Below are 25,766 nucleotides of genomic sequence, written 5' to 3'. Positions count from 1 at the left end.
GATAACTATGAGAGATCATGAGAGACTATGAAATCACCAAATATAGTGGATTTGTGACGTTCTTAGCTCCTAGAAATTTTGATTTGGTAGGAAGTTGTGGCATTAGGACATGCACCACATTGGTCATACCCCTAGCGTCATGTGGAGCATTATGTGCTTGTATGCTTAGTGCACGCGAATAAGAATAATCGAAGCTAAAATGTTCAAGATATATGCCCTAACTAAAAACATCATTAACAAATAAGTTAATTTACATAACATAAGTTGTCCATAATATTCACTTGAAAATAAACATAATCAATGACAGAACAGTTGCCCAAACAGGGACAAGCCCCTATCTTTTTCCTTGGGTTGTACTAAGGCTTCTTGTTCGTATGAGCCAACATCTCCTACATTGGCATTGTGGTCTAAGGTTCCGGTGAGTGAAATCGTAGTAGGACTACCACTATGAGATTTAAAAATTTTCAATAAGTTATACTCCATGAAAGAATCTTAAAATGTATGTAATGACAATGATTATTACAAGTTTAGAACATAAGGAAATCAAGTAATGTTACAGACTTATCGAGATGAGAGGTTATGAGCAAAGCCTTATTTTGTTTCAGGAAATATAGCATCTCGATCACTTGAATTGTCAACACAGGTTTGTTCCCTTGTATAATAGAGGTTTTGTCGATCATAGAAAAGAAATGACTCATTGCTCTACATTAAATCGACTAACACTATAGATTGCCAGCTGCCCCCCTGACCTTGCAAAAAGCGAAGATCCGCAAGACGATAATGATAGAGGAGGCTCAAGAGAACCAAGGTTCCTTGCAACATGGATGGAGAATTAGACAGGGGTTAGAAAACGCTCTGATACCTTAAGAAAACGTGAGTGAGGGAATGAATGATGGATCTGGGGATTATATATATATATATATTATATAAATGATAGATATATTAACATTGCTCACTTCTTGAGGTTCGTCGTTCCTCTTGTCTGAAATTTCCAATTCAGAGGTGAGTTTCTTGTGAATTTTTTTTAAGAGGTCATCGTGTTTTTCTCTCTTCTATTGTATCTATCAAAGAACCTGATATCTTTGAAAAAGCAGCATCCCAAAAGTGTCGGCAACTGTCCATTCAAGAGGAAATTGATGCCTTATAGCATAATCTTGGACTCCATGCGCAGTCTGAGATATAAAACCACCTGACCTTTCTGAGTCGCTTACTTTAGCTTCTCCTCCCATTGCCCATGGAAAAGAATTCCTTTATTCTTTAGCTTAAAAAGAAAATCTTGTTGTTATTCCTTCCCCGAGCAAACTTTCTCTGAGCCCTATAGTATGTAATCAAGCAACATGTAATCACAAACGAAATAGCGAAAACCCGTGAATTGAAAATAGTAGTTCGCCCGAGCAACAATGTATACATAATTTCAACACAATAACATCGAGCATCCAATGCTCAAACATAACACATAGCTCCTTTGGCCGAGGACCCCTTATCCTCCGACCACTTTAAAACCAAGCTTAAAAACTAGATTTCATTATTAATGTGTGCACCACAACCTCTCATAAAAATGACCATACACACATTGCTCCTTCGTCACACAGCCAGTAATGACCGTACATGTTACTTCGTCTCAAGAACCGCTTTGGATTCTCATATCTGTCCTTCACTACAAACGTCTCTAGTCTCCACCAGCCAAGAGATAACGATTAGACCTGAGAGTGTTACCGTCTCGCTCGAGCATGCTGATAGCCTAGCATCAACCTAGAGGACGTCATTCAATTCTTATACGCTCCTCAGTAACTAGAGGAGATCCACCAAGATAATATCTCATTTCGACTTGAGGTCGTGATTCGTGCACAAACCCACATGCTCATATGTTTTAAAACAACAAGCATTCTTCAAGAAAACATATCATCTTTTAAATAAAACAGCAAGCAAATCCCCTCGACATAGTGAAAAAAATACAAGTATCATTCCTTTTAAATAATGTACAATATATAGGGAGATCGGCCAAACCAAAAGCAAGTAAACGGAAATATCCACACAAAAGAATCGTTCAAGAAATTTTAGAATCTAGACGATAACAGGGCAAACATTTGTCTCGGCTCCCTTCGCCATGCACTAGAGAGCATCGTCGAGTATGATGACCTCCCAATGCTTGGAAAAATTAGAAAAAAAAAACACACACACACACATGAAAACATTGATACCAAAGGATGATCAACTTAACTATACACATATTAAGTAAAAAACAAATATCATAAGGGAGAAACAAAGGCACGTATTTGGATAACCTAGAAACATAGAACTGTTATTCTACTATCTTTAACATGATAAGCAAATCAAAGGGAAGACATGCATATCTTACAATTAGTAACCCATAAGCAAGGCATCATCAATGTACCACGCATAGACCTTTCAAAGGCAGAAAACCTATTTGAACAGTACACAACATGCTCAAAGTCATTTAACATCATTGTAAGCATTTTCATGGAGGAAAACCTACCTCGGGCAGTGATCATTAAGTTGATTGTTGATGGGTTGGCTTCAAGTGGTCCAATGACAACCTCAGGCGCTGTAGTGAGTCTAAGAATGTGGTAGCTGACGAATGGAAAGGAAAGGACGCTGTCATAGAGAGTACTTACCAGAGCAGTGAAAGTTCCATGGGATCAGTTATTGTTACATCAACTTTTTGTGGTTTGACGGTGACTTCAGGCATCCAAGTGTGTGTGTGAGTACGACTTCAACCTTGTAGAGTTGGGTTTTCTTTTCTTTTGGAGGTTAGGTCATGAGAGAGAGAGACTTTATGTCTGGAGAGGGCAGAACGATGTGAAGTTAAAGATAAATGCTTTGGGTCCCGAATGGGACTTTTTTTTTTCTTTTTATAAAATGATTAAAAAATATTTTTTAATGATATTATGAATTTTTTAATTTTTTTAAAAATATTTATGATGATTAAAAAAATATATAAAATAAAAGAAATAAAATTTTTTTTTTTGTCTATTCGGGACACTTTCGGGCTACATCTCTCGGGAGATGTAGCAGTGCCCGAAGTTAAAAGAGAAAAGAGAATGGGTTGTCTTCACGAGTCTGACTAAACCTAATCATGGGTTGGTCCGTTGTTAGGCGAGCATTCAGCTGCCCACGCGTACGTCGAATGAAGAGTGGCGAAGATTGTCATGATGTGCCTTGCTGAAATACAGAACCTCGACCAATGGGAATGAGCTCAGTTTGCCGTCTGTGAACGTTATCCACGTGGCGAAAAGCTTTTGCACATGGTCGAGGGTGCAGTGGTTGAGTCTATGACCCCTCTAACCTACACGTGCTACTAGTAAAACATCGTCGTCAAGTTTGAGATATTAGTGCCCGCATGCCTTTTAAGCACTTTGTCAGATTCCACTAAGTCTTTTGGACTTGCTTGCTATCGCATATTGCTCGCCCTTGCTAATCCCGCCTATCCTTTGCTCACCTTGTCATTGCTCGTCTTTGTTATTACTCGGTCGAATATTGAATTTCTCTTACTCTTGTTTGCCTTAATTTTAGGTTGCATTCCTCGTCCAAAACTAGCTTCCATCTATATGTAAAATGCATCAACAAACTCTAAACAAAATTGATCATATGGTTATCCTAGTCCATTTTAGTATGTTTTGATATGCACAAATTGTTTTCTATTAAGTAAATATATAAAAGCGTTTTCACTAAGTAACTTATAAAAAAAGTGGTTAATTATAAATTCAATATCTTGATTTTCTCCTATTTGCAAAAGGCCACCTCGAGTAATTCAAGGGGAAGTTTCCCCAGTTTAACGACCCCTAATATTGTTTATAGTTAAGAAGATCCGAACCTTAGATTTGAAGAGAGCATACTACCAATACTAAAACCTTTATCACTTAAGGTAGACCCTAAAGCTAATTTCAAATCATATTAGTTTATAAATTTATTTTTGTAAAACAAATTTGCAAGACTCTGAATACAATCATTTTCATGCACCCTTGACACGAACCACATCAAAAAAATTAAACGCTTCATTGTGGGAATGAGATCGGGTGACGGTGCGTTTTGGTGTGTGACTGAACCAATACGTCCTCCTTCTGCCATTCCCCTGCAGCATCCCCTTAAATTTTTCTCCAATCTCTAAACCTTGCTTTCTGCCATTCTCCCATAACATCCTTTTCTCTTCTCTTCTCAATCTGGACAAGTTCTTCGAGGACGTCGAGTCCATCAAGGATGAGCTCAAGGAGCTCGACCGCCTTAACCAGACCTCCGTAGCTCCCATGAGTAGAGCTTGACCCTTCACAATGCCAAGGCTGCCAAGGACCTCCAATCTCGCATGGATGCCGATGTCTCTCTTGCCATCAAGAAGGCCAAGCTCACAAAGGTAAAGCTCGAGGCCCTCGACCTTTCCAACGCTGCCGACCGTAGCCTCCCCGACTGTGGACCCTATTCCTCCTCTAATTGGACCAAGACTTTTGGCCTCAAGAAGAAGCTCAAGGACTCTATGGAGAGCTTTAACACTCCAAGGCGGCAAATCTCCTCCAAGTACAAGGAGACCGTACAACGAAGTTACTTTATCGTCACCGATGAAAATCTAGACGATAAAACCGTTGACCTTCTCATCTCCGCAGGTGTGAGTTTGATCTTACCTTACCTACTTCCACGATCTTAACTTCTTCCATCCCTCTCTCTCTCTCTCTCTCTCTCTGATATAATTTAAAAAAAAAATATTTTGTGCTTATAATTCTTGCTACGATAGTTTGGTGAATTTCTTTGATTAATATGAATGATTCGGGAGAAAAATTAGGGGTGGACTTTGACTCCGACAAAATTGGAATGCCCACCTCTAACCTCCGAATCCAAGTCAAAATTCCCTTCGACTTCGATCGAAGTTGTCAGATTCAGAGTCGGGACATTGTAGTCGCAGAGAGAGATCACCCATAGGAAAATAAAATTCAATCCAAATACAAAATATGAATCTTTGATTGCCAAAATCACCCACATAAGCAAAAACCAATCCAAATCTGATTGCCAAAATACCCATAAACAAAAACCAATCCAAATCAAATTGCAAAAACCACCCACAACAAGAAATTATATCAACAAATCAAGCTACCGAGAAACTAAGAAAGCGTGGCTGAATCTTGAAGAACATACAAGGGACCACGAGGAAGAACATGCGCATGACGTCCTTGTAGCAGCAAAACACTTGGACTGAAATCTGAATCTTGACGAAGAAGGGATGAGTGACAACGGAGAAGACAAAAAAGTTGAATCTTGAAGGGACAATGGAGAAGATGAAGCATTTGAAACCAACCAAGAGGAAAAGGGATGACATAGAAGATGCAGAAGATAAAGAGCATGGCATCTGACTCAGTTCGATCAAAGAATGTAGATGTGATGATGGAGTGGCGAAATGAGTTGAGGCACTGGAGGGGGAAGAAAGAAGAGAGGCAACGCGTAGGTTAGGGTTTTATTCTTTGAAAGAGATGAATATATACCCTATTAAAAACAGTGTCATTTAAGGTTTTCTTAAAAAAATTGCAAAACACAAAACTGTGGCTCGAGGGACTCAAGCGCAGGTTCTCATGTTGCCAAAATACTCTCTCAACCATTAGGCCACTTGGCTACCTGATATATGTATTACAATATATAATATATAAGGTATAAATAGTTGGAGTTCGGAGCCAACATGGCCTCTGGACACCGACTAGGGGATTCAGAGTTACCCCGACTCCGACTTCGATTTTCGAAACCTCCTATACAAAAAATCAAAACTTTTTTCTTAGAGGCAATCTTTAAAGTTGCTTATTAGTTAAATCCTAATCTTCTGTATACAAATTAGCGAAATTCGAGAGAATATAGCACAAGGACAAATCTATACAAGTAAGAGTGAGACATTCTTGCAAAAAGCAATTCAAGAGCAAGGGAGATGAAGAGTTTTGGACACGATACATGAGTTACGAAAGAGGCACAATGCGGTGAGGGAGATGGAGAAGAATCTGAAGGAGCTGCACTTGGTATTCTTGTTCTTGGACATGGCGGTGTTGGTCCAGGCACAAGGCGAGCAATTACAGAACATTGAGAGCCATGTGGCTAAAGCCAATTTGTTCGTGAGGGGAGGAACCCATGAGTTGCAGCTTGCCTAGAAGCACCATAAAAACACTTGGCATCAGACCTGTTTTAAAGCCGGATTTTACCACCATATGCTTCATTTGTAAGAAAAGAATCACAAGAAAACTTTCTCAAACAACTAGGAATTCTGTCCTCTAGTAAGAAGGGCTCAGCCAAAGCCAAAATATTAGGCCTGTACTTAAAAATGATCTTTCTCAAGTGTGATTGAGAAGTTTCGACTCTCCTTATATTCCAAAAAATTATAGGACTAATCATAAGTTGAGTTTAGAAGGGCGAATCACCGCCCTAGTGGAGCTCATTTTCAAAACCTTGCCAGTCTTTTTTGGAATTTCTGAATCTGTACTGTAGTCATTTTGCATATTGTCCCTAATCTTATCCCTCTCGACTTCATATTCGGAATGAGTATCTTCAAAAGCCGTAGCACCAACACCATCAAAAGCATTGGTCTCAACACCATCGACATGCGCATTACCAATATCAGTGAAATCTTCAGACCCGAGCTGCACACTTCTTGACCCATCCTCACCTACTACCTTAACAGTCCCCAAACTTCCATTTCCTCCAAACCCATATTGCTGAAAAACACTAACTGCAGGACTAGCCTTTCTAACTGACATGGTCCCCTTTTGCTGCTCCAGATCCTTCAAAAACTGGCCACGATCCCCACCTGATAAAGATCCCACTGCTTTACGGACAACACCTGAATCAATGAACTCCTCTCAAACCACCAGCGACAACTCTTGCATGTCCTGCACATGTGCCCCACTCGAAACAGTTTAAACAACTTCATAAGCAGAACTTGCACCATAAAGTTCCCGTTGAACCACGAAGGATGTCAAATGCTCTTGCATGCAACTGTTATGAACAACAGGCTTGTTTATACGTTCCTGCACAGAATCATAGGGTTTCTTAGTCGTTTCAACGTCCATTATAAGTTCAGGTTCTTCACTACTTCCTATATTATTTTGATTCCTAAGGTGGAGAAACATTCTGGTTTTGATAATTTAGGTCAATTAGTCTCTGTTCAATTTTTTATAAGATCTGTGCTAAAATTATTATGGCCCGTATGACGAACATGCTTTCTAAGATGGTTTCTCAAGAGCAAAGGACATTTATTCCTGAACACAATGTTTTTGATAATTTCAATTTAACTCAGGAGCTTGTTCCTTTTATTCACAAAAAATATAACATGGGTAATATGTTGATTAAGTTGGACATGTCTAAGGCTTATTACCGAGTGGATTGGAATTTTCTCTTACATGTCTTGGAGGCTTTTGGTTTTTCCGCTCAAGTTTGTGCTTTGATTAAGACATGTATTTCTTTGCCGTGATTTTCTATCATGATGAATGACACTCCTTTGGGTTTCTTTACAGGAGAACGTGGCCTGCGGCAAGGTGACTTACTTTCACCCTATCTGTTCAATGTTATGCAAGAGGTCATCTCTCGCCTGCTTAAGAAATCTTTCGAGAATGATAAAATTGGACAGTTTACTCAAGCTCGAGGTACTCTTATTCTTTCTCATCTTATGTATGCTGATGATATTGTTATTATTTACTAATGGTTGTTAGAGGTCTATGAGAGCTTTGATGTAGGTTTTGAATTTTTAAGAAAAATGGACGAGACAAGTTCTCAATAAAGATAAAAGTGTTATTTAATTTTCTAAACATATTCCTGTCTCTAGAAAATGCTATATTCTTCGTTTTACTAGTTTTTCTAAATGGTCTTTTCCTTCTAAATACTTGGGCGTGCCTATTGTGGTTGATAGACTGAAGGCTTGTGATTTTGGTATTTTGATTGGAAAATTTGAAAAGAAAATTGCAGGTTAGAAGATGAAATTATTTTCTGCTGGTGTTAGAACTATTTGGTTGCGTCATGTCTTGTCTATGGCCACTCTTCTTTTAGCTGTTTTATATATTCCTAATGTTGTGCTTTAGTCGCTAAATAGGCTCCCGAGTTCTTTCTTTTAGGGTGAATTTGAAGAAAAAGGTAAAAAGAAATGAGTGACTTGGAATAATATTTGTAGATCTACTGAAGAAGGCGGTTTGGGCATTCGGGATTTTGGGGATATTTAACAGGCCTTACATATGAAACTTGCTTGGCGCTTGATCTCGGATAAATCTCTGTGGGCAGATTTTTTTAGAAGAAAGTATGTTAGGGATAATCATTTATCCTTCTTAGATCCTAACAAGGGTACTCGGTTTTGGAAGTCTATTGTTAAATGTATTTTTGAGGTCTTAGTTAATTCAAAGTGGCTTGTGTGTGAGGGTAACATCTCTTTCTAGTATGCCCATTGGGAGGAGGCCGGTGGAATCCTAAAAGATTAGTATCCGATTATAGAGTATCCCTTGATTAAGATTAAAGAGTGTTGTATTAAGAATGAGTGGGATATCTCGTGCTTGGAAAAGTCAGTGAGTCCACAAAAAGCTAATGATTTGTATAATTTTTTGGCTAAGTGTAAGGAAGGTCAAGATGTTCTTATTTGGAAAAAGGAAAGTGATGGGAATTTCACTTCTAAAAGTGCTTAGGATTGTATTAGGGTTTGGGCTCCCCTTTTACCTTGGACCCATTGGATTTGACATACTAACCTTCTTGAGAAAATTTCTATTATGATGTAGAGAGCTACTAATAGTTATTTGAGTGTGGATGCCAAGATTAAAATGGCTGGTATTCCTATGGCTTCAAAATGTAATTGTTGCTCTTCGAGAAATATTGAGGATCTTAATCATGTGCTTTGTACAGGTGATATTGTTGGACATATTTGGTGCCTGGCTTTGGTTCAGTTAGGTGTGCATATGAGTATTTTTCGTACTTGGCAGGAGCAAGTGAATTTTTGATTTCGTTGTGCTAGCAATTCTACTCAGGCTTGGACTATTTTTGGTCTCCTTTCTTCCATTGTCTCCTGGAAACTTTGGCATTGGCGTTGTAAAGTCAAGTATGAAGGTAAGTGTGATACGATTGATTCAGTTTGAGATGTTATTAAATTATGGATTTGTAGAATTATGCAGTTGACCATAAAAACCGTGAGGCTTCCCACCAACGATATTGATATTTGAAAGAGGTTGGATATCCTGGTGCTTTTACCTAAACCTAAGAAGGTATATGTGGTGAAATAGATTCGACCACAACAAAATTGGGTAAAGCTTAATACGGATGGTAGCAGCTTGGGTAACCCAGGGTCGGCAGGAGCTGGGGGTGTTATTCGTGATGTTGGTGGTAACTTCCGTGCGGCTTTTGCTTTCTTTTTAGGCCATGGTTCTAACAATTTTGTTGAAATGAGAAGTATGTTGGAAGGGGTTAGAAGGTGCTATCAACTTGGTTTTTATTGAGTTCATACCAGAGGGACTCACAAATCTTGTTAGCTGGCTTACTAGGGGAGATTGTAATATTTTGTATCTTGAGGATTTTTGGGCTGAGTTTCAGACTTGCCTGGGAAGCATGGATTATAAAGTGAGTCATGTGTTTCGTGAAGTAAATATTGAGGCTAATTTTTTAGCTAAACATGAAGCTGAGGGTTTAAACATGGATTGGATTGAAGATAGAGATATGTTGCTCAGTAAGTTTAGAGGTTTTCTTCACATGGACAGAATTGGAGTTCCTTATTTATGAATTTTGTAGTGAGACATTTGTTTAATTGTATCTATTTTTTCTTTGATATTTTTCTTATTGGTGTGCGCTAATGTTTACTTGCAAGTTGTTTTTCTTATTTTCTAAGGTTTGCTTTATTGTTGATTTATCTGTAATTCTTAGATATTTTTCTATTGGTTAAATGTTTTAGGTTTTTTGAAGCTTGGGTTCTGGTCCTTTATGATTATTTGTAATCCCAGGTGTTTGTCTATAATCACAGTTTTCCTCTACCACAAGTGAGAGCTATCAATAAATTTGGGTATCGTCCTCTTCTTAAAAACAAAAAAAATGCTAACATGACAAAATGTCACGTCAACGGTGTGCACAATTCTTACACTAAATTGATTGAACGTAGCCGAATTATTAATTTTATGTAACCAAACCAGTTCTCGGTACTAAATAAATAAAAAAAAAAAACCAGCCTTCAGTAGCTTCTGACATCTGTTGCTCCCCTCATTAATGAGTTGGCTGGCTTCTTTCTTTGTATTAAATTATATTTGTAATTGTTATTGATAAGAAGAAGCTTTAATTCAAGTTCAGTGTTTTGACTATTAATAAAGAGAAATGCTTGTATGACGCCTAGGTTTGTCCACTCATTTTGACCGCTCATGTATTTAATTTATTTTTTTACTTAATGATTAAGAAAGTGACTTGTTATGTATTGGCATATTTTTTTTAAAAAAATATATTTAAATATGTTAAAAAAATATGAAAAGAAAAAACATACAACTTTATTCTAGCGGTCACGACTAGCGATCAAAGTTGGCCGGCATGCATGGCTCATTAATAAAACGATAGGCGTGCGAGGGGAGTCCCAAAATTGTGGACTGTATATAGAATTTGGGTAATGATAGGCTTACAACCCTTTTACCACCTCTTTACTACTCTTAGTATATTTGTTTTTTTTTAATTATTTTTTTTAAGTATTTTTTTAACATTATTAATCATTAAGAAAAAATTTAAAAAATATACAATTTTACTAATAGTCACTTTCTTAACCATTAAATAAAAGAAAAATTTTTAAAAAAATTAAAAAATAAAAAAGAGTAGTAAAATGATAGTAGAAGAGTGGTAAGACTATCATTATTCATAGAATTTTTCATTATTTTATGAGAAAAAATATTGTGAGCAGCCACTATTTAGGATCATTCGGATCACACCTAACGTGTCATTGAGTAAAATTACCAAAAACACCCTACAACAAAATCTAATTCCCTTTCATTTCACACATTTCATATTTTTTTTCTTACTCTCTCTGCCCCCCGTATCGCCCAAGCCCACCTGCCCTTGCCCCTCACCCATCCTCTCCCCCCACCCCCACCACCCGCGTCGGCATCCTCTCCCCACCCGGTGTCGGTATCCTCTCCCCCACCCAGTGTTGCCATCCTCTCGCCTATCGGCAACCCGCATCGCCATCCTCTCCCCCACCCGTACCGCCCATCACCCATCTAGGCCAAATGAGAGGCATGACTGAGCATAGATGATTGCAGGAGGTGTGGTGGAGTTGGTGGTGGTTGAGGGAGGCTTGAGATGGTAGTTGGAGCTATGGGTGGCGATGTACGGCTTGGTAAGGGGCTGAACTCGTATGGGTTAAACCCATTTCGGGAAAGAGGGGGAAACGGTTGGCATGCTATGGAAACTCGACGGTGGCTAGGGGGGAGGTCAAGGGGCTCAGTGGTGCTCGACGGTGGGGCTGGAGGCTGATGACAGTGGTGATAGCAGTGGCAAATTGTGTAGGAGAACCCATTTTGGGTTGAGAGATGGTGCTATGCATGGGGGCTTTCGTGGAAGTTTGAAGCTGGCTGGAGGTTGCCAGCGTGAGGGAGAATCGATGGTGGTGGACAATGGCACTACAGGTGGCGCAAAACAGGACTGGGTGAGGCAATGAGATGAGAGAGGGAATCGAGTGGGGGGAGAAAGAGTCGGGTGGGGGAAACAAGATTTTGTTTAAATGAGAAGAGGAAATGAGATTTTGTTTAAAACAAAAAAAAAAGACACCTAATGTGTGCTCATTTTATGATCCAATACCTTTTCAATAATAAATAGCTAAAAGCATGACCATTTATTCCTTTTATTAAAAGTGGGTTAATTAAAAAATAATTAATCAATTTGTTTAGTGTTTACTATAATTTTATAATTTCTTAAATTTTTTTAAAGAGCGGCCATGTAAACCCTAAACGTGTTCGATAGAATGCTCTAAACTGTTCATCGCTTGAATCAAAGGGCGGCGAGAGCTCCCAGAGCACCCGCTGTGACCAACGCCAAGAACTCCGCGGTGTCTTATTCACCTCACTAACGTAATGGCCACCAGGTAAAGTCTAAACCTCATATTTTCCTTCATTTTCCTTCACTATTTTCTCTACAACCAAAAGCATGTAACACAGGCGACTAAGAGCGTTCAAGCGGTGGATGAATTCCCAAGGAATCGAGTACAGCGGCGCGCTGGGCTTCGTTGACAGTCCCGAAGGCGACGGTATCTCCGTGAGAGCGCTGTGCGATCTCAAGGAAGGCGATGTGGTGGCGAGAATACCCAAGGCTACGTGCCTCACCATCCAGACTAGTGGGGCGCGCGACGTGATCGAATCCGTTGGATTTGGTGGTTATCTGGGGCTAGCGGTGGCGCTCATGTACGAGAGGAGCTTAGGAGAAAGCTCGCCCTGGGCTGACTACCTCCAACTCTTGCCTTGCCAGGAGTGCTTACCCTTGCTCTGGACTCTGGACGAGGTGGACTTTCTCCTACGTGGAACTGAGCTCCACAAGGTACGAATGTGGACCGTGAAAGTAGAGCAAAACTGTTTGAGCATCGAAACATTGTGCATCTGATCATATCTTCTCCAATTGTAGGGCAGACTATGAAAGAAGACAAAGCTCTTATATACGAGGACTGGAAAGAGAATATTCTTCCCCTCTTGGATTCACAGCATTTTAATCTGAATCCAATATTTTTCGGCATTGAACAATACTTTGCCGCTAAAAGTCTTATCTACTCTCGGTCTTTCGAGATAGACGATTACCATGGATTTGGAATGGTTCCTTTGGCTGATCTGTAAGTTGTACCTCCTCTCAGGCTTCTGATTTCTTGAGCTATCGTATTGAAGTTATACGAGACATTTGTCTCTAGGATATTTTGATCTTATTCGTCTCATTGGTTCTTTTAACCGATTGATTGCTTTTGCACATTCCTATCTCCGGTTTGACAACTCATTGCCCGATTCTCATCCTAAAGTCTGCTGTTGGAGCTACGGGCTTTGAGCTGTCTTTTTCTTAGTTATGATAATATAGGTTGAAAAATACTTATCTTCATTTCGAGCAAAACTCGACTTTAAAGTTTAAATCATGATGAAATCGTTGGCAGACTTTCATGGCAGCTCATGCTGTACAAACTTTTGTTACATGAGTCTTAAGAGAGAAAAAACTAAAGAAAGAAAAATGGCAATTGATATGAATGATGGATATTTACTTGTATTTTAACTTGTACTAGTGTAGCACCCTCTTCTCCTATGTTAGGAGTGTTATGTGCTTTTGTAACTGTGCCTAGTAAAGACACCCAACATAATAAAAATATCTAATTTATTGAAAATAAATTCCCAAAAAACATAACATAAAAATATAGTCTCATAGCAAGAAAATTTAAAATTGATATTTGTGTGAAAAAAAGACACTTATTAAGTAAGTCTGAAAAATCCTTGACATGTGATCAATCATGGCCGTTGACTCATCAACACTATCTTCTTTACCTGGACATTTTAAAAACATAAAAAAAAAAACCAAAATTAGTCAAATACTTAATTAGTAGTACATCATATAATAAACATAATAAACATAACATTTTCTTGAAAGGCGTGCATACTTAATATTTATACTAACATAAACATGTAACATGTACTATGCATAACTTATTAAACTTGTCTTTCCCTTTCTTTGAAGGCCAACACACCTTAACCCCCATGTGCAAGGTTGTGCACCGGTTCCATTGCTTGGGGCTACAAGGGGAACAGCTTAACTTATCATAACATACTATGGGGGACCACACTTAGGTCTATAGCTTGCACTTCCACCCATAATTGTGTTGGTACGTTGCATATCTTATGACCATTCTTAAAGCTTCTTTCATACTTTATCTTTTATCTTTTATCTTTCTTTCCATGATCCATGTAGAACACATAAGGACATAGCTTATTGTAATCATAAATGAAAACATATCATGATTCATGTAAAACATATAATAATAACCCATGATATACAAATCCATGCCAATCTCTCCATACAACTTTTCCCTCCCAAAAAACCCTGACCTCCATCCCGGTGGCCTTCAACCTTCTGTCGCTGTCCCACTGACAGTAACGTTGTCGACCCTTCTAACCCCAGCCCCCATCCCAGTGACTTTGCCTACACCTCTCTCTCGCACAGACAGTAATGCCGATACTCACCCATTTCCTCTAGCCTGGCAAGTGTCTTTGCATAGCCGGCACAGACAAGATCACTGGCCGTCGGCGACTTTGCCGAGGGTCGTTCGACTTTGGCAAGCTGCCGACAACATATTTTTTGCTAGATCTGTGTTCCGGTGTTGTATTTCCATCATTCCCTCAGGCGGCTGATCGGAGTTTCCGGCATATCCACCTACACAGACAAGTCTGGTGACTCCTGCTCGGGACTTCCGACGCCGATTACATCTTCAGCGACTAAGTTCTTGAGTAGTCTGGTTTTTTTTGCCGCACTGATATGCTTTTTTCTTGGTCTCATTCCAACGATGGGAAGTTTGATCTGATGAAAGGTCTTTATACAACTTTGGGAGGGTGTTTATACGATAGGGACTCTTAAACACCTTTTAATAGAATCAAAGGTGTTTATTTTGTCTATGAAGGGTGGAAATTATTGTCGTTTCACAGAAAAGGGCAAGAAGGTAACCAAGGAGATGGTGCTCAGTCATGCCAGTGCTTATTGGCTGACCAGTACAGTGGAAGAATGATTTTTATCAGAGGGAAGGAAAGACTTCTTCAAGACATATAGGGATGGAATCAAAGCTCTATTTGCTCATAGGAGGTCGAATTCTTTTGGGCATTTTTTGGAAGTAACTGACTATGGTGGTGGTAGGGGGGTCATGGTCTCTTAGCGATCCTAGAAGGAGTGGAAGGAAAGGGTTGGAAGAGCTTTTCTATGGAGTTAAAACAAAGTTTGGCTAAGAAGTCTCTAGTCCAAGCACCACATATAAACATAGAGGTAGAGAAGGGGAAGGAGAGGCAGTCCAAGTCGTATGTAGAGGTGGCGGTGGGTGGTGCAGGGAAAAGGGCGGCAACGCATGCAGTTCCGAGTCATCCTCTGGCGGTTGATCAAAAAAACAAAAAGGGAGGCATGGTAGGGGTAGTTTCAGCTATCCAATTACTAGAAATGGATAGCTGTCCAGGAGAAAATGAGTTGTAGGGATATTGGCATAGTCTGAAAAAGGAGGTAACGGGCGTGAAGGAGGGTGGATTTGAAATTGTTTAGAAAGGAGATAAAGTCTTGGATTTTTAAGATAATCAAAGGTTTGGGCCTGGGGTTGGGCCAACGTATGAGGCCTCTTAAAACAGGAAAAAGGAAGGCTGCTGGGTGTAATAGTTTGAGGCCAGACAAAGGGAAGGCCAAACTTGGTTTGGGCCGCTTAAGCCCGAAATGGAGACCGAAGCTCCATTGGCCCATGTTTGAGAAGGGCTCCACTTCTGGGCAGTTTCATAGTCCAATGGAAGGTGGGCCAGATAAGACCCTTATCTCGAAGCCGGTAACCTCCGTCGTCAATCACGACCCCTACGCAGGCATTCCTTCGTTGGTGATAATAGCTCCTACGTAGAAATGCATGCAAGCTTCTATTGAACACTTGGAGGAGGTTTCTGACTTGTCCCCAGTCATAATGGTGTAGAAGGCGACATGTAGGGTATATGAGAAGTCCATGACAGGAGTAGAGTCTATGGAAGGCTTGGAGCACGGTCGGAAGACACAGATAACAACGATGTGTCCCTTGGCTTTGGTTCCGTCCCATGATCATGGTGTAACGCCGATGTCTAAAGGGTCCGTTGAAGTTGCACACACAAGGTCACCAGAGGTGAAGGGACTTGCTGCCAACCCAGAATCTCCAATGGAGAGTACCATTGGTGTTGTTGAGGAGGCACATGTTCTAAACAAGGGTTTATCGTTGGTACTGTTTGGATCTACGTCGGGCGCTACATCGGGGGAAGATGTTGTCCCCTTGGTATCTCTTCCTCCATTAAACAATATAAGATGAATCATCTTCGGATTGGGTTTTGCAAAAGGTTAATGAGATTCAACATATTGTGGGAATCTCACATGGAGGATTTGAAGACCAGTTTAAAACTCTAATCATTGCGATTGAGACAAACCACTCGTGTGATACCAAATCAAGCTTCAAGAAAAGTAGGGAGTTGACGCGTCTTTTTAATGCAATCAACTATGACGCTAAGGGTGGTAGCTCAAGTCAAAGGCATAGAGGTTGATGTATCTTGGGAAGTCTTTCGCATAGAGGGTATTTTGGGAGGTGTTATTTGTGTTGGGCTATGGGAAACAAGGGGTTGGGGTTGGAGAGGGGTGAGTTATTCTATCTCGGGCTTGATGTATGTTTGGTAGTTTTTCGTGGGCTTTTGGGGAAATAGGAGCTCTCTACTATGGGTTAGAGATTTTCTTGTATACATCCAGTGTACTTGGTTCCTCCTATTGATATATATATATATATATATAATATTTTTACTTATAAAAAAAAAACATATAATAACATGACATTGAAACTCACTTTCATCATACCATAACTACGTATGTAAAAAGGAGATTTCAATAAAGGGCCACACATATATAATACTTAAAAAAAAACATTGTTTACCATATATGTAAGGGTATGATCATGCTACTTACCTCTTTACTTCTATCGATAACAAACATGTCAATAATCACTTACTTTAAGCTGTTGAAAAATGGTTGGAATTGATAGGGTGGGGTTGGTTCTTTTTGTCAATCTCCTGAAATTACAGCAGTTTGGTGTGGGCAGCGGGGCCCCGCACCTCGTTGCCCTGCCCCTGTTCGCCCCACCCCTGCATGGTGGGGCGGGCAACCCTGCAGGGCAAGACACCTACTGGGGCAGAGGGTGGTATGGCCCCAGTGGGGCCCTGCCCTGTTGCCCACCTCGCACCCAATTTTTTTTTATATATTTATACTATACATATTTATAAATATTTATTATTTTTACTATATATAAATATAGTAACATGTATTAAGTAGAACTTTTACTTAATACTTTGTGTAAGTTGTAGCGTAGTAGAGTGACCCTTTTATAGATTTTCTTCACAATACAAGTTTCACACTTAAGCAATGTGAGACTCTTGTATTGTTTTGACAGGATTACTACACTACAACTTACACAAAATATGCACTAGCAAATTTAAAAATCACATAGTTTTTAAATTAGTCATATTTACAAATTTAAATTTACAATTTGGGTCTAAAAATGTGTTTTTGATCAATTTTGTACCCATGAATAATTTTTGGACCTAGAGAATTGTAGTCCATTATTAAAGTGTGCTGGGGGCGGGGAGGGGGCTACCTTGTACCGTATGGTACTGTATGATGCGGGTAGCACCCCTAGCAGCAGCTATCTAGGGTTAGGGATTGGTTTCCAATTATCACGAATTTAACAGCAAAAAACCAAATGGGCTTTGGCTAGAAAATACTCGAGCCTATCCATCCATGTATGGGCCTAATGGGCCAAACCTATTCCATTTTGAATCTAGTTTCATAATTGCATATCCAATCCTATCTCCTCAATACTAGATCCTCAAATAATGAAGCCCAAAAAAATTGGGCTCGTGATCCAAACTTATCAATCCTAAAAAATTTGGGTCTGGATGTTACAACTAGTCATTAAAGTGATTCATCTATGGGCACTGGCTTTTTTTTTCCCTATTATTAGTAGAGGTCACTGTAGTTGGTCAAATACCATTTTCTCTGGGTTCTTTCACGAAATACGTTGTGATGCGTAGGACTGTTTAGTATCCATATGAAGGATTACCTATAAAAAGATTCATAATAAAGGATCTTTGCTTCCTTGAGTGTTGAAGGTTGGAAAAGGCTATCATATGTTTCTTTCTGTAATTAATTTATTGACTTAGTTCAGCTTCCTTGTCTTTGTTGGAAGATCTATAATAGGTCGAGTTTTCATTGATGGTTTTCTTTATGGTTTCTACATCTCCAGCGATAAACTTATACTAAATATCTCTTCTATGAAATCCAGTTTTAATCACAAGACAGGAGCTGAGGATGTACACTTCACCTCTGTATCTTCCAACTCTGACTCTGAAAGTGATGCTGACTGCAAGAAAAATGATATGCATGCCAATACTGGTGATAATGAACCATCCATTAAAACTTATTCAGATGTGGAAGGATCAAATACCACCCTTGTCGGGAAGAATCCTTGTCATGGTAGTGACTTCGATTGCTCTTCAGTTCTTGGGGATCATACCACAATGCTGGAAATGGTTATGGTGAAAGATGTTGAAGTTGGAGCTGAGGTTAGAATTTGTTCTTGTTTAGGGAGTTGCCTTTTAAATCAAATTCTCCTACCGATGCTTTCAGTAACGCTTGGTGTCCTATAGATTTTGGATCTTAAGATGCATTTAGTTTGACATCTTTGGCAAAGAGGGAGTTTCTTGAAATGAGTTGACTTGTAGTCAGTTAAGGACATGCTTGGACACTTGGAGCATATTAGATTTTTGTGAATAGTAGTGAAATGGTTTGAGTGGAGATGTTTTATTGGATTTTCAGAAAATGAGAGAAAAAAAATTAAATAAAAATATTATAAAGTTAAAACAATGTTAGAATATAATATTTTAATATAATTCTTTTAAGTTTGTAAAAGTTGTATTGATTTTTGTGTTTGAATAATGATTAGATGATGACTAGATGGAAAAGTTAAAAATTTGAAATTGAAAAGTGTTGTGTTTTAGTGATGTTTAGAAATGAAATTATGAGAAGTTTTGAGAATTTTAATAACACTGAGAATTCTTGTAGTGTCCAAACATGCTAAGTCTCTCTAAAGTTGAATTGTTAGTTTTATTGTTATGGACCTTCTGAATACATAACTTTTGCAGCCCAATCCACATAAGATGTTGCATCAATTTGCATCATGATGATTCACTTAGGTAGAGGTAGAGCAATATATATGTTACTGGCCTTAACTATATTAGCATGCCTGCTAGAGGGTGAGCAACTTTTTGTTTTTACACTGAGGTAGAGCAACATTTTTTGTGTTCTTGAACCGTTGATTTTTTTACTTTTCTTGTTTCCTTCTCCTCTCAGATCTTCAATACATATGGATCATTGGGAAATGCTGCATTGCTTCACAGATATGGATTCACAGAACCAAATAATCCATTCGACATTGTAAATATTGACTTGGAACTAGTACTCCAATGGACTTCATCTCTGTTTTCTAGTCGGTACAGTAGAGCAAGGCTATCCCTGTGGAGAAGATTGGATTTCTCTGGATGTGTCAGTGAGAACACCGAGTATTTTGAGATCTCATTTGATGGGGAACCCCAAATTGAGCTGCTAATATTATTGTACACAATGTTGTTGCCAGAGGATACATATTATGATTTGGATTTAAGAGTGTCAACTGCAGGGAACTTTAATGGGGCCATAGGCATGATTTTGTTGAAAGAAGGCAAGTCAATGTGGAAAGAAGCTTCGGAATTGAGCGGGGATATGTTGTTGACAAAGGATGTTTGTAATGCTCTCTGTTCTCTGGCAGACATGCGAGAGTGTTTCTATACTTCTAATTCAATAGAAGATGATATTAAAGCACTTGAGAATTGTTGCATAATAAGAGAGAGAAAGTTGTACCATTCTTTAATGTTGCGTGTCAGCGAGAGGAGGATACTGAAGAGGCTCAAAGCTTATGCTGCTGTTGGTGCTCGGTCTAAGTTGCTAAGTGATCCTCGTCGACGAAGAAGGTGAGGAAGACATGAAAGTTGAGCCAGTCTCTTTAACCAGCATTCCTGGGGGTTTCTTATTGAACCAATGTGTTACAACTGGCAATCAGTAGGTAATCTCATCATTTGGGGATCTGGAATGTGAAACTTTCGAGTCGCTCTCTATTGGGAATTCATCTTTTGTCTATTTCATATGGTTTGGGATGGAGACATTCATTTTGTAGGCTGCTCATGCAAGTTTTGAGGTACTTGTTTGTTTAATTGAAAAATGGTAACCAATTTACGAATAACAACATTCTATTCTAAACCATTGCTGGGCGATTTCCCAAGCAAACAACAACATCTTGTTCAAATTTAATGAATAACAAATGACAGAAAAAATGAGAATGCTAAAGGGAGATGAGTTGGTGATTATAGAAGAAAATGAGAGATGAGTTGATAATAAGAGAGGTTTGGATAGTGAGTTAAGATGAGATGAGTTGAGATAATTTGTGAATAATAGTGAGATTGTTGAGTTGAGATGAGATGAGTTGGTTTTTTAAAATTGGTGTGTTTGGATTTAAAAGTGAGATGAGATGGTTTTAACTTTTGAAGGATTTGATAGTTGTATGTCCTACTAATTATTGCATAGTATTTATAATGATTGAGTATTATTTACAAATATATTTAAATATATTCAACAGGATGGAGAGAGGTGGAGCTTCGAGAGGAGGGTAAGATGGAAAAGTGGGGGTTATGCTCATGTCAAGATGAGGCTTGCTTTTCGGGCCATGTTGCTTTTATCAATGTACCTAACGTTTGCTTTATGCATAGTATTACTTGGGATGAGTTGAATTCAGTCATATATGATTAATTAAATTGTGTTTTGTGCATAGTTGAACGCCTTCACCGTATGAGATGAGTTGAGAGAAGCTTTTATCTCAACTCATTAACCAAACCTCACCATGTATGGGAAATTACAGAAATGTGTTTTATTCAAAAGCAGCTACCCTTAAAATTCATTTGCACTATTCTATCCTCAAATAATATTTTGGATTGATTTGTGGGACATCACAACCTATCATGTTAACGTTGTATTTCGTATCTTGGGTAGCTCTGTTGTACTTCTCGCTAAACTTGCAGGATTAACTAGAATAAGGGCTTGGGGTGGTAGGAGACACCTCCGATTGGGGTGGGCTTCGAATCCGACGAAGTTGAAATGCCCACTTCCAACTCCAACTGAAATCGGAGTTGAAGTGGACTTGCCCTACTCAGATTGGGCCTAGGCCCATGACCCAATATCCAAGTCTCAATATGAAATTCAGATTGGCCCACCCACATTTAAAAATATTAAAAAAAGACAAAAAAATATAAAAAAATAAGTTAAAAATCTAAAATTTAAATATAATGATTAAATCATGTACAAAATAAAAATAGATTATTTAATGTGTGCAAACAATAAATTTAAATTTAAAACTAGAAATTCGCTTCGACTCTGACGAAGTTGAAATGCCCACCTCCAACTCCAACTGAAATCGGAGTTGAAGTGGGCTTGCCCTACTCAGATTGGGCTTAGGCCCATGACCCAATATCCAAGTCTCAATATGAAATTCAGATTGGCCCACCCACATTTAAAAATATTAAAAAAAGACAAAAAAATATAAAAAAATAAGTTAAAAATCTAAAATTTAAATATAATGATTAAATCATGTACAAAATAAAAATAGATTATTTAATGTGTGCAAACAATAAATTTAAATTTAAAACTAGAAATTCATAATAAATTTAAATTTACAACACCAAAATATAAAAAATGTTATAGATTTGATTAAAAAAGCCACAGTCCCCCGCATCAATCCTAACAGTTCATGCATTTGAGTCAATGACTTGATAGTGATTTCCTATATGAAATTTTACTGATCAGATGCACTATTTGTTTTTTTAAATCTTTTAACTATAAACTTCTAAACCATCAGTCAAGAGATACATGACATAAAATAGGATACATTATGAACTCACCTCCACCTCTAATTTTGATGAGTTTTGCATTATAGTAATCATGATATCGAGTTTCTTACCAATAAAGGGGTCAGAGGGTCCGTCTCAGTCATCCATAATTAGTTTGGAGTTCATAGCTAGGTCTACAAAATCATATAAGTTATAAATTAAAAATAATGAAAACATTAAAATTATGTAAATGATCATTTAAAACCTTAAATTTACCCAATTCAAGCCTATAGCTCTCGGCATCAACGATATCTACTCCAATGGGCATTGAACTTAACCAATTATGTGTGCAAACGAGGGTCTCGACGGTGTTTGGAAACAATGAACTCCAATAAGTATCCAAGACATGACCTAAGGTGCTAAACGTCGACTCCGAGGCAACCGTAGTGATAGGAATGACTAGTACATCTTTGGCTATTCAGGAAAGGATTTGAAACTTGTCAGAATTCACATTCCACCAAATTAATATCTGGAATGTTTCACTAGGTGCATCGACATTTTCCATAAAGTAATGCTCAAGCTCAGGCTTATATTGCATAATATTCCTCGTTGCGCGGTTTTGATGATACATTTGTAGCATCAAAATATTTGAATTTCTTGCATGTGTGTCATCTAAGGAAGATGTTGAGCCGGTCGGGGGTGATGAGCTACCACCTTCGGTTGAAGACTGACCACTGTTATTGTAATGACTAAATAAATTATCAATATCACATTTAAGCTCTATAATAAACTAATCAACGTACTTCTGGGTGTTTCTGTTTTTCTAGCCAACTTCTTGAACTTCCTCTCCTCATCGTTAGCCATTTTAGTTCCCTTCCACCTTTATTCCCCCCAAATGGCACCCAAGGACGCCTCCCGCCTTGGTTCCAAGAAGGCTTGTCATGCACTTTTGGAAGTGACCTCTGGGATCTCAAGAGCCCAGTGCAACTGTTGTAGGCAGGAGTTCGCCGTTCTTCGAGGGTCAGGACTGGGAGTCGATAGTCTCTCCCACTGACCTACATACTCTAAGGGGTACTTTTAGCGTTCCCGCTTCAGTGGTTCTTAAGGTTCTCGGGCCTCACGTTGCAGCCATCTTCCCCTTAATGTTCGTGAACAGGTTGTGGCTACTCTTTTGTCGTCCCATCCAGGATGTTTTGGACTACCTTCGGTTGGCCCTTGCGAGCTACGTGATTTATCGCATGGTGTTAGGCTCCAGAATCGAAGAGTACCCCGACCTAACTGTAAGAGAATTTCTCTCAGTTTATAGGGAGTTGCGCCTTGACGAGAACCTGTGTAGATTTTGTGCGCGGGGCCAGAAGCGGATCGCTGGTCTGGAGAAATGCTTCTTCTTTGTGTCGGGCTCAGGCTGGGAGTGTCCCGAGAGAGAAGCTGTTCATCATTAACTCCCCATTTGAGCAATCTGAGAGTTTTCTAGGATGAGAAGGATATCTCCATCACATTGTCTGAATAGGACGAGGCCAGGTTGGTGACCGTCTAGGCATGGGTCCCGGCCCATCCCGATGACTCTATGACAAACGCAGTGCTGATTGATGCCAATATTTTATGTTATCTTTTTTCCCTGGACCGCTCTTACATCTTCGGTCGATAGAGTCTTTCGCTCCTCTGGACAAGAAGAGGCCTTCTAGTCCCATCGCAATTGGTGGCAGGGGAAGGAGGCCTTAGGTTCATCACGAGGCCCTTAGCGTGGCCTCGAGGGTCGATAGGGGGCCTCTTGCCAAGAGGTTCCTGTCCAGAGCTCGATGGCATTTAGTAGCAGGACCATGGGAGGTGTGTCCTCTAGCCAGACTGCAGCTGTTCTGCTGTTGTTCGGCAGTGCGACGGTACTGACTTAGGTGGTTCCTCCTATTTATACCCCATCGGTTGACCATGTGGTGCCAACTCAGGCGGCTGCCCTAACCCCTACCCCACCGGTCACTATCGAGGAGGAGCTTGATGATGACGAGGCTGGTCTTCGGATGGCTTTCTTTTCGACTTTCCTCAATCCCGCTCCTCGCGACTTTGAGGCATTCAGCTGATCCTAACCGAGCCCCAAGTCGAAGTTCTAGGGGTTGCGACCTCTACCACGGCAGTAAGGAGCCCGGGCTATAATAAAGATAACTCAAGCTACCCACTCATGGTGGAACTTAGTGAAGATCGTGTTTCCATACCTTCCCCACCCTTCAGCCAGACTTCCAAATGCGAGATAGCTTTATCCCCCATATTAGAGGAGCATGCGGTTAAGATACGTCATACAGACAACAATGGGGTCTTGGGGATAGGGGAAGCCGTTATGATCGAACAGGCGATAGTGCATAAATCTCTTGTTCAGCGAGACTCACTGCCTGAGGGCGAGAAGGCTCGTGGATCACAGCAAATCAAGGGACTCGGCAAGTCGAGGGAGTTGTGTCTGACTGGTCGGCAAGTCAAGAGACTTGCACCCGACTCGAACCTCGCGGCTGGTCAGGGGACACCGTTTTATCCACATGAAGGTCAGTAACTCAAGGGACGTGTTCAACTAGTCGGCAAGTCAAGAGACTTGCGCTCGACCTGAACCTTGCAGCGAGTCAAGGGACTTAGCTTTATCCACGCAAAAGTCGACAAGTCAAATGACTTATGTCTAATTGGTTGTCAAGTCAAGAGACTTGTGCTCGACTCGAACCTCGTGGTGAGTCAAGGGACTCGACTTTATTCAAGTGAAGGTCAGCAAGTTAAGGGACTTGTATCTGACTGGTTGGCAAGTCAAGAGACTTATACCTGACTCAAACCTCGCTATGAGTCAAGGGACTCTGCTTTGCATATCGTTTATTTAAGCAGACAATTTGGAAGAAAATATACTTTCATTCCCATATTGTGAATTTTACACTTATATCATTCGGTTACAATTCATGAGAAGTATTTCTTCAAGTGTTCAGCATTCCATGGGTGGGGGAGCTCGTTCCCCTTGGAGACCTTCAAGCAGTATGACCCTGCTCGATTGCTGGTTGTTACCACGAACGGTCCTTCCCAACGCTGTCCTAGCTTCCCATCTTCTTGTGTCGTGACTCCAGTTTGCTTCAACACCAAGCTGCCCACCTTGAAGGATTTGGGTCTCACACGCTTGTCAAAGTACCACTCGGCTTTCCTCTTTTTGTTTGTCATCTGCATTTTGGTCTCTTGTCTTTTTTCTTCCAGCAGATCTAGGTGTTCTCTTGACCTTTCTTCATTGGAGCTCGGGTGGAAGTGTTGTACTCGATAGGACGGCATTTCTACTTCCACCGATATTATCGCCTCGCTGCTATAAGTCAAAGCAAACGACGTTTCTCCTATTGGCATTTTGATGGTCGTCCAGTACGCCCATAGGACTTTTGGGATCTTCGGCCCACCTTCCTTTCTGATTTGCTAGCTTCTTCTTTAGGATTGCCATTAGAGTTTTGCTGGTTGCTTCGACCTGCCCATTAGACTGTGGGTGGTCCGGGAAATAGTATTTGAACTTGATTCCTAGCTCCGTACACCATTCTCAGTAGTGATGGGAATCGAACTACCGTCCATTATTCGATATGATGCTCTATGGGATACCAAAGTGGTAGACAATGGATTTCCATAAGAAACTCTTGATACCGTGACTACCACGAATTCTACCCCTCCTTTGCTCGAGGGTAGGGGTCTGACTTAATCCAGCCCCTACTATGTGAAGGGCCATGGGGACATGATTGATACCAACTCTTCCAGTGGGCAATGCAGAATTGACGCGTGTGCTTGACATTTTGAACATCTCCTAACAAAATCTTTTGCATCCTTGAGAGTGTGGGGCCAATAGTACCCAGTCCTCATTACCTTTCCCGCTAGTGCTTTGCCTCCGGAGTAGTTTCTGCAGATCCCCTTGTGTATCTCGATCAGTACGTATTGGGCTTCTTTTGACGAGACGCATCTCAGGAGAGGTTCAAATAAGCCTCTCCTGTATAGGACCCGTTTATCAATGTAAAACGTGTTGCTTTGTTCCTGACCTTCTGTGCTTCTCCTTTGTCACTCAGTACTTCATTGGTGTCAATGTACTTTCTCATGTCCAGTGCCATTTCCGGTTATCTTGGCCAGACAATTGAGACC

At 39.9% G+C, this 25,766-nt stretch overlaps 1 protein-coding gene and 1 pseudogene across 3 annotated transcripts; both read left to right on the top strand.

The window, feature by feature from the left end:
* The first annotated feature begins 780 nt into the window (after positions 1–780).
* LOC108982078 lies at positions 781–6,134 on the top strand (annotated as a pseudogene).
* Positions 6,135–11,891: 5,757 nt separating this feature from the next.
* On the top strand, positions 11,892–20,761 carry LOC108982354 (ribosomal lysine N-methyltransferase 3). 3 transcript variants are annotated; one of them, XR_001994695.2, is made up of 6 exons: positions 11,916–12,055; positions 12,129–12,504; positions 12,594–12,790; positions 18,017–18,296; positions 19,084–19,831; positions 20,402–20,761. XR_001994695.2 is itself a non-coding variant. In XM_018953704.2 (5 exons), exons 1-5 carry the CDS (start codon positions 12,045–12,047, stop codon positions 19,741–19,743), a joined length of 1,524 nt encoding a protein of 507 aa, XP_018809249.2. In that variant the 5' UTR covers positions 11,892–12,044; the 3' UTR covers positions 19,744–20,008. The 3 variants fall into 3 exon arrangements, 1 of the variants encoding a protein (XP_018809249.2); XR_004801707.1 differs by having other exon boundaries at positions 19,084–19,963; positions 20,402–20,760; XM_018953704.2 differs by lacking the exon at positions 20,402–20,761 and having other exon boundaries at positions 11,892–12,055; positions 19,084–20,008.
* The last annotated feature ends 5,005 nt before the right edge of the window (positions 20,762–25,766 follow it).

Source organism: Juglans regia, chromosome 6, assembly GCF_001411555.2.
Source record: "Juglans regia cultivar Chandler chromosome 6, Walnut 2.0, whole genome shotgun sequence".
Classification (NCBI taxonomy): domain Eukaryota; kingdom Viridiplantae; phylum Streptophyta; class Magnoliopsida; order Fagales; family Juglandaceae; genus Juglans; species Juglans regia.
Note: the sequence above shows the minus strand (reverse complement) of the source record. Positions and strands in the feature narration are given on the sequence as shown.

What these genes read in the sequence shown, in the direction of transcription:
- LOC108982354 (XM_018953704.2), top strand. An exon ending in ATGGTTCCTTTGGCTGATCT is followed by an intron (nt 12,791 to 18,016) that starts GTAAGTTGTACC and finishes TATGAAATCCAG; the next exon opens with TTTTAATCACAAGACAGGAG. An exon ending in ATGTTGAAGTTGGAGCTGAG is followed by an intron (nt 18,297 to 19,083) that starts GTTAGAATTTGT and finishes TTCTCCTCTCAG; the next exon opens with ATCTTCAATACATATGGATC.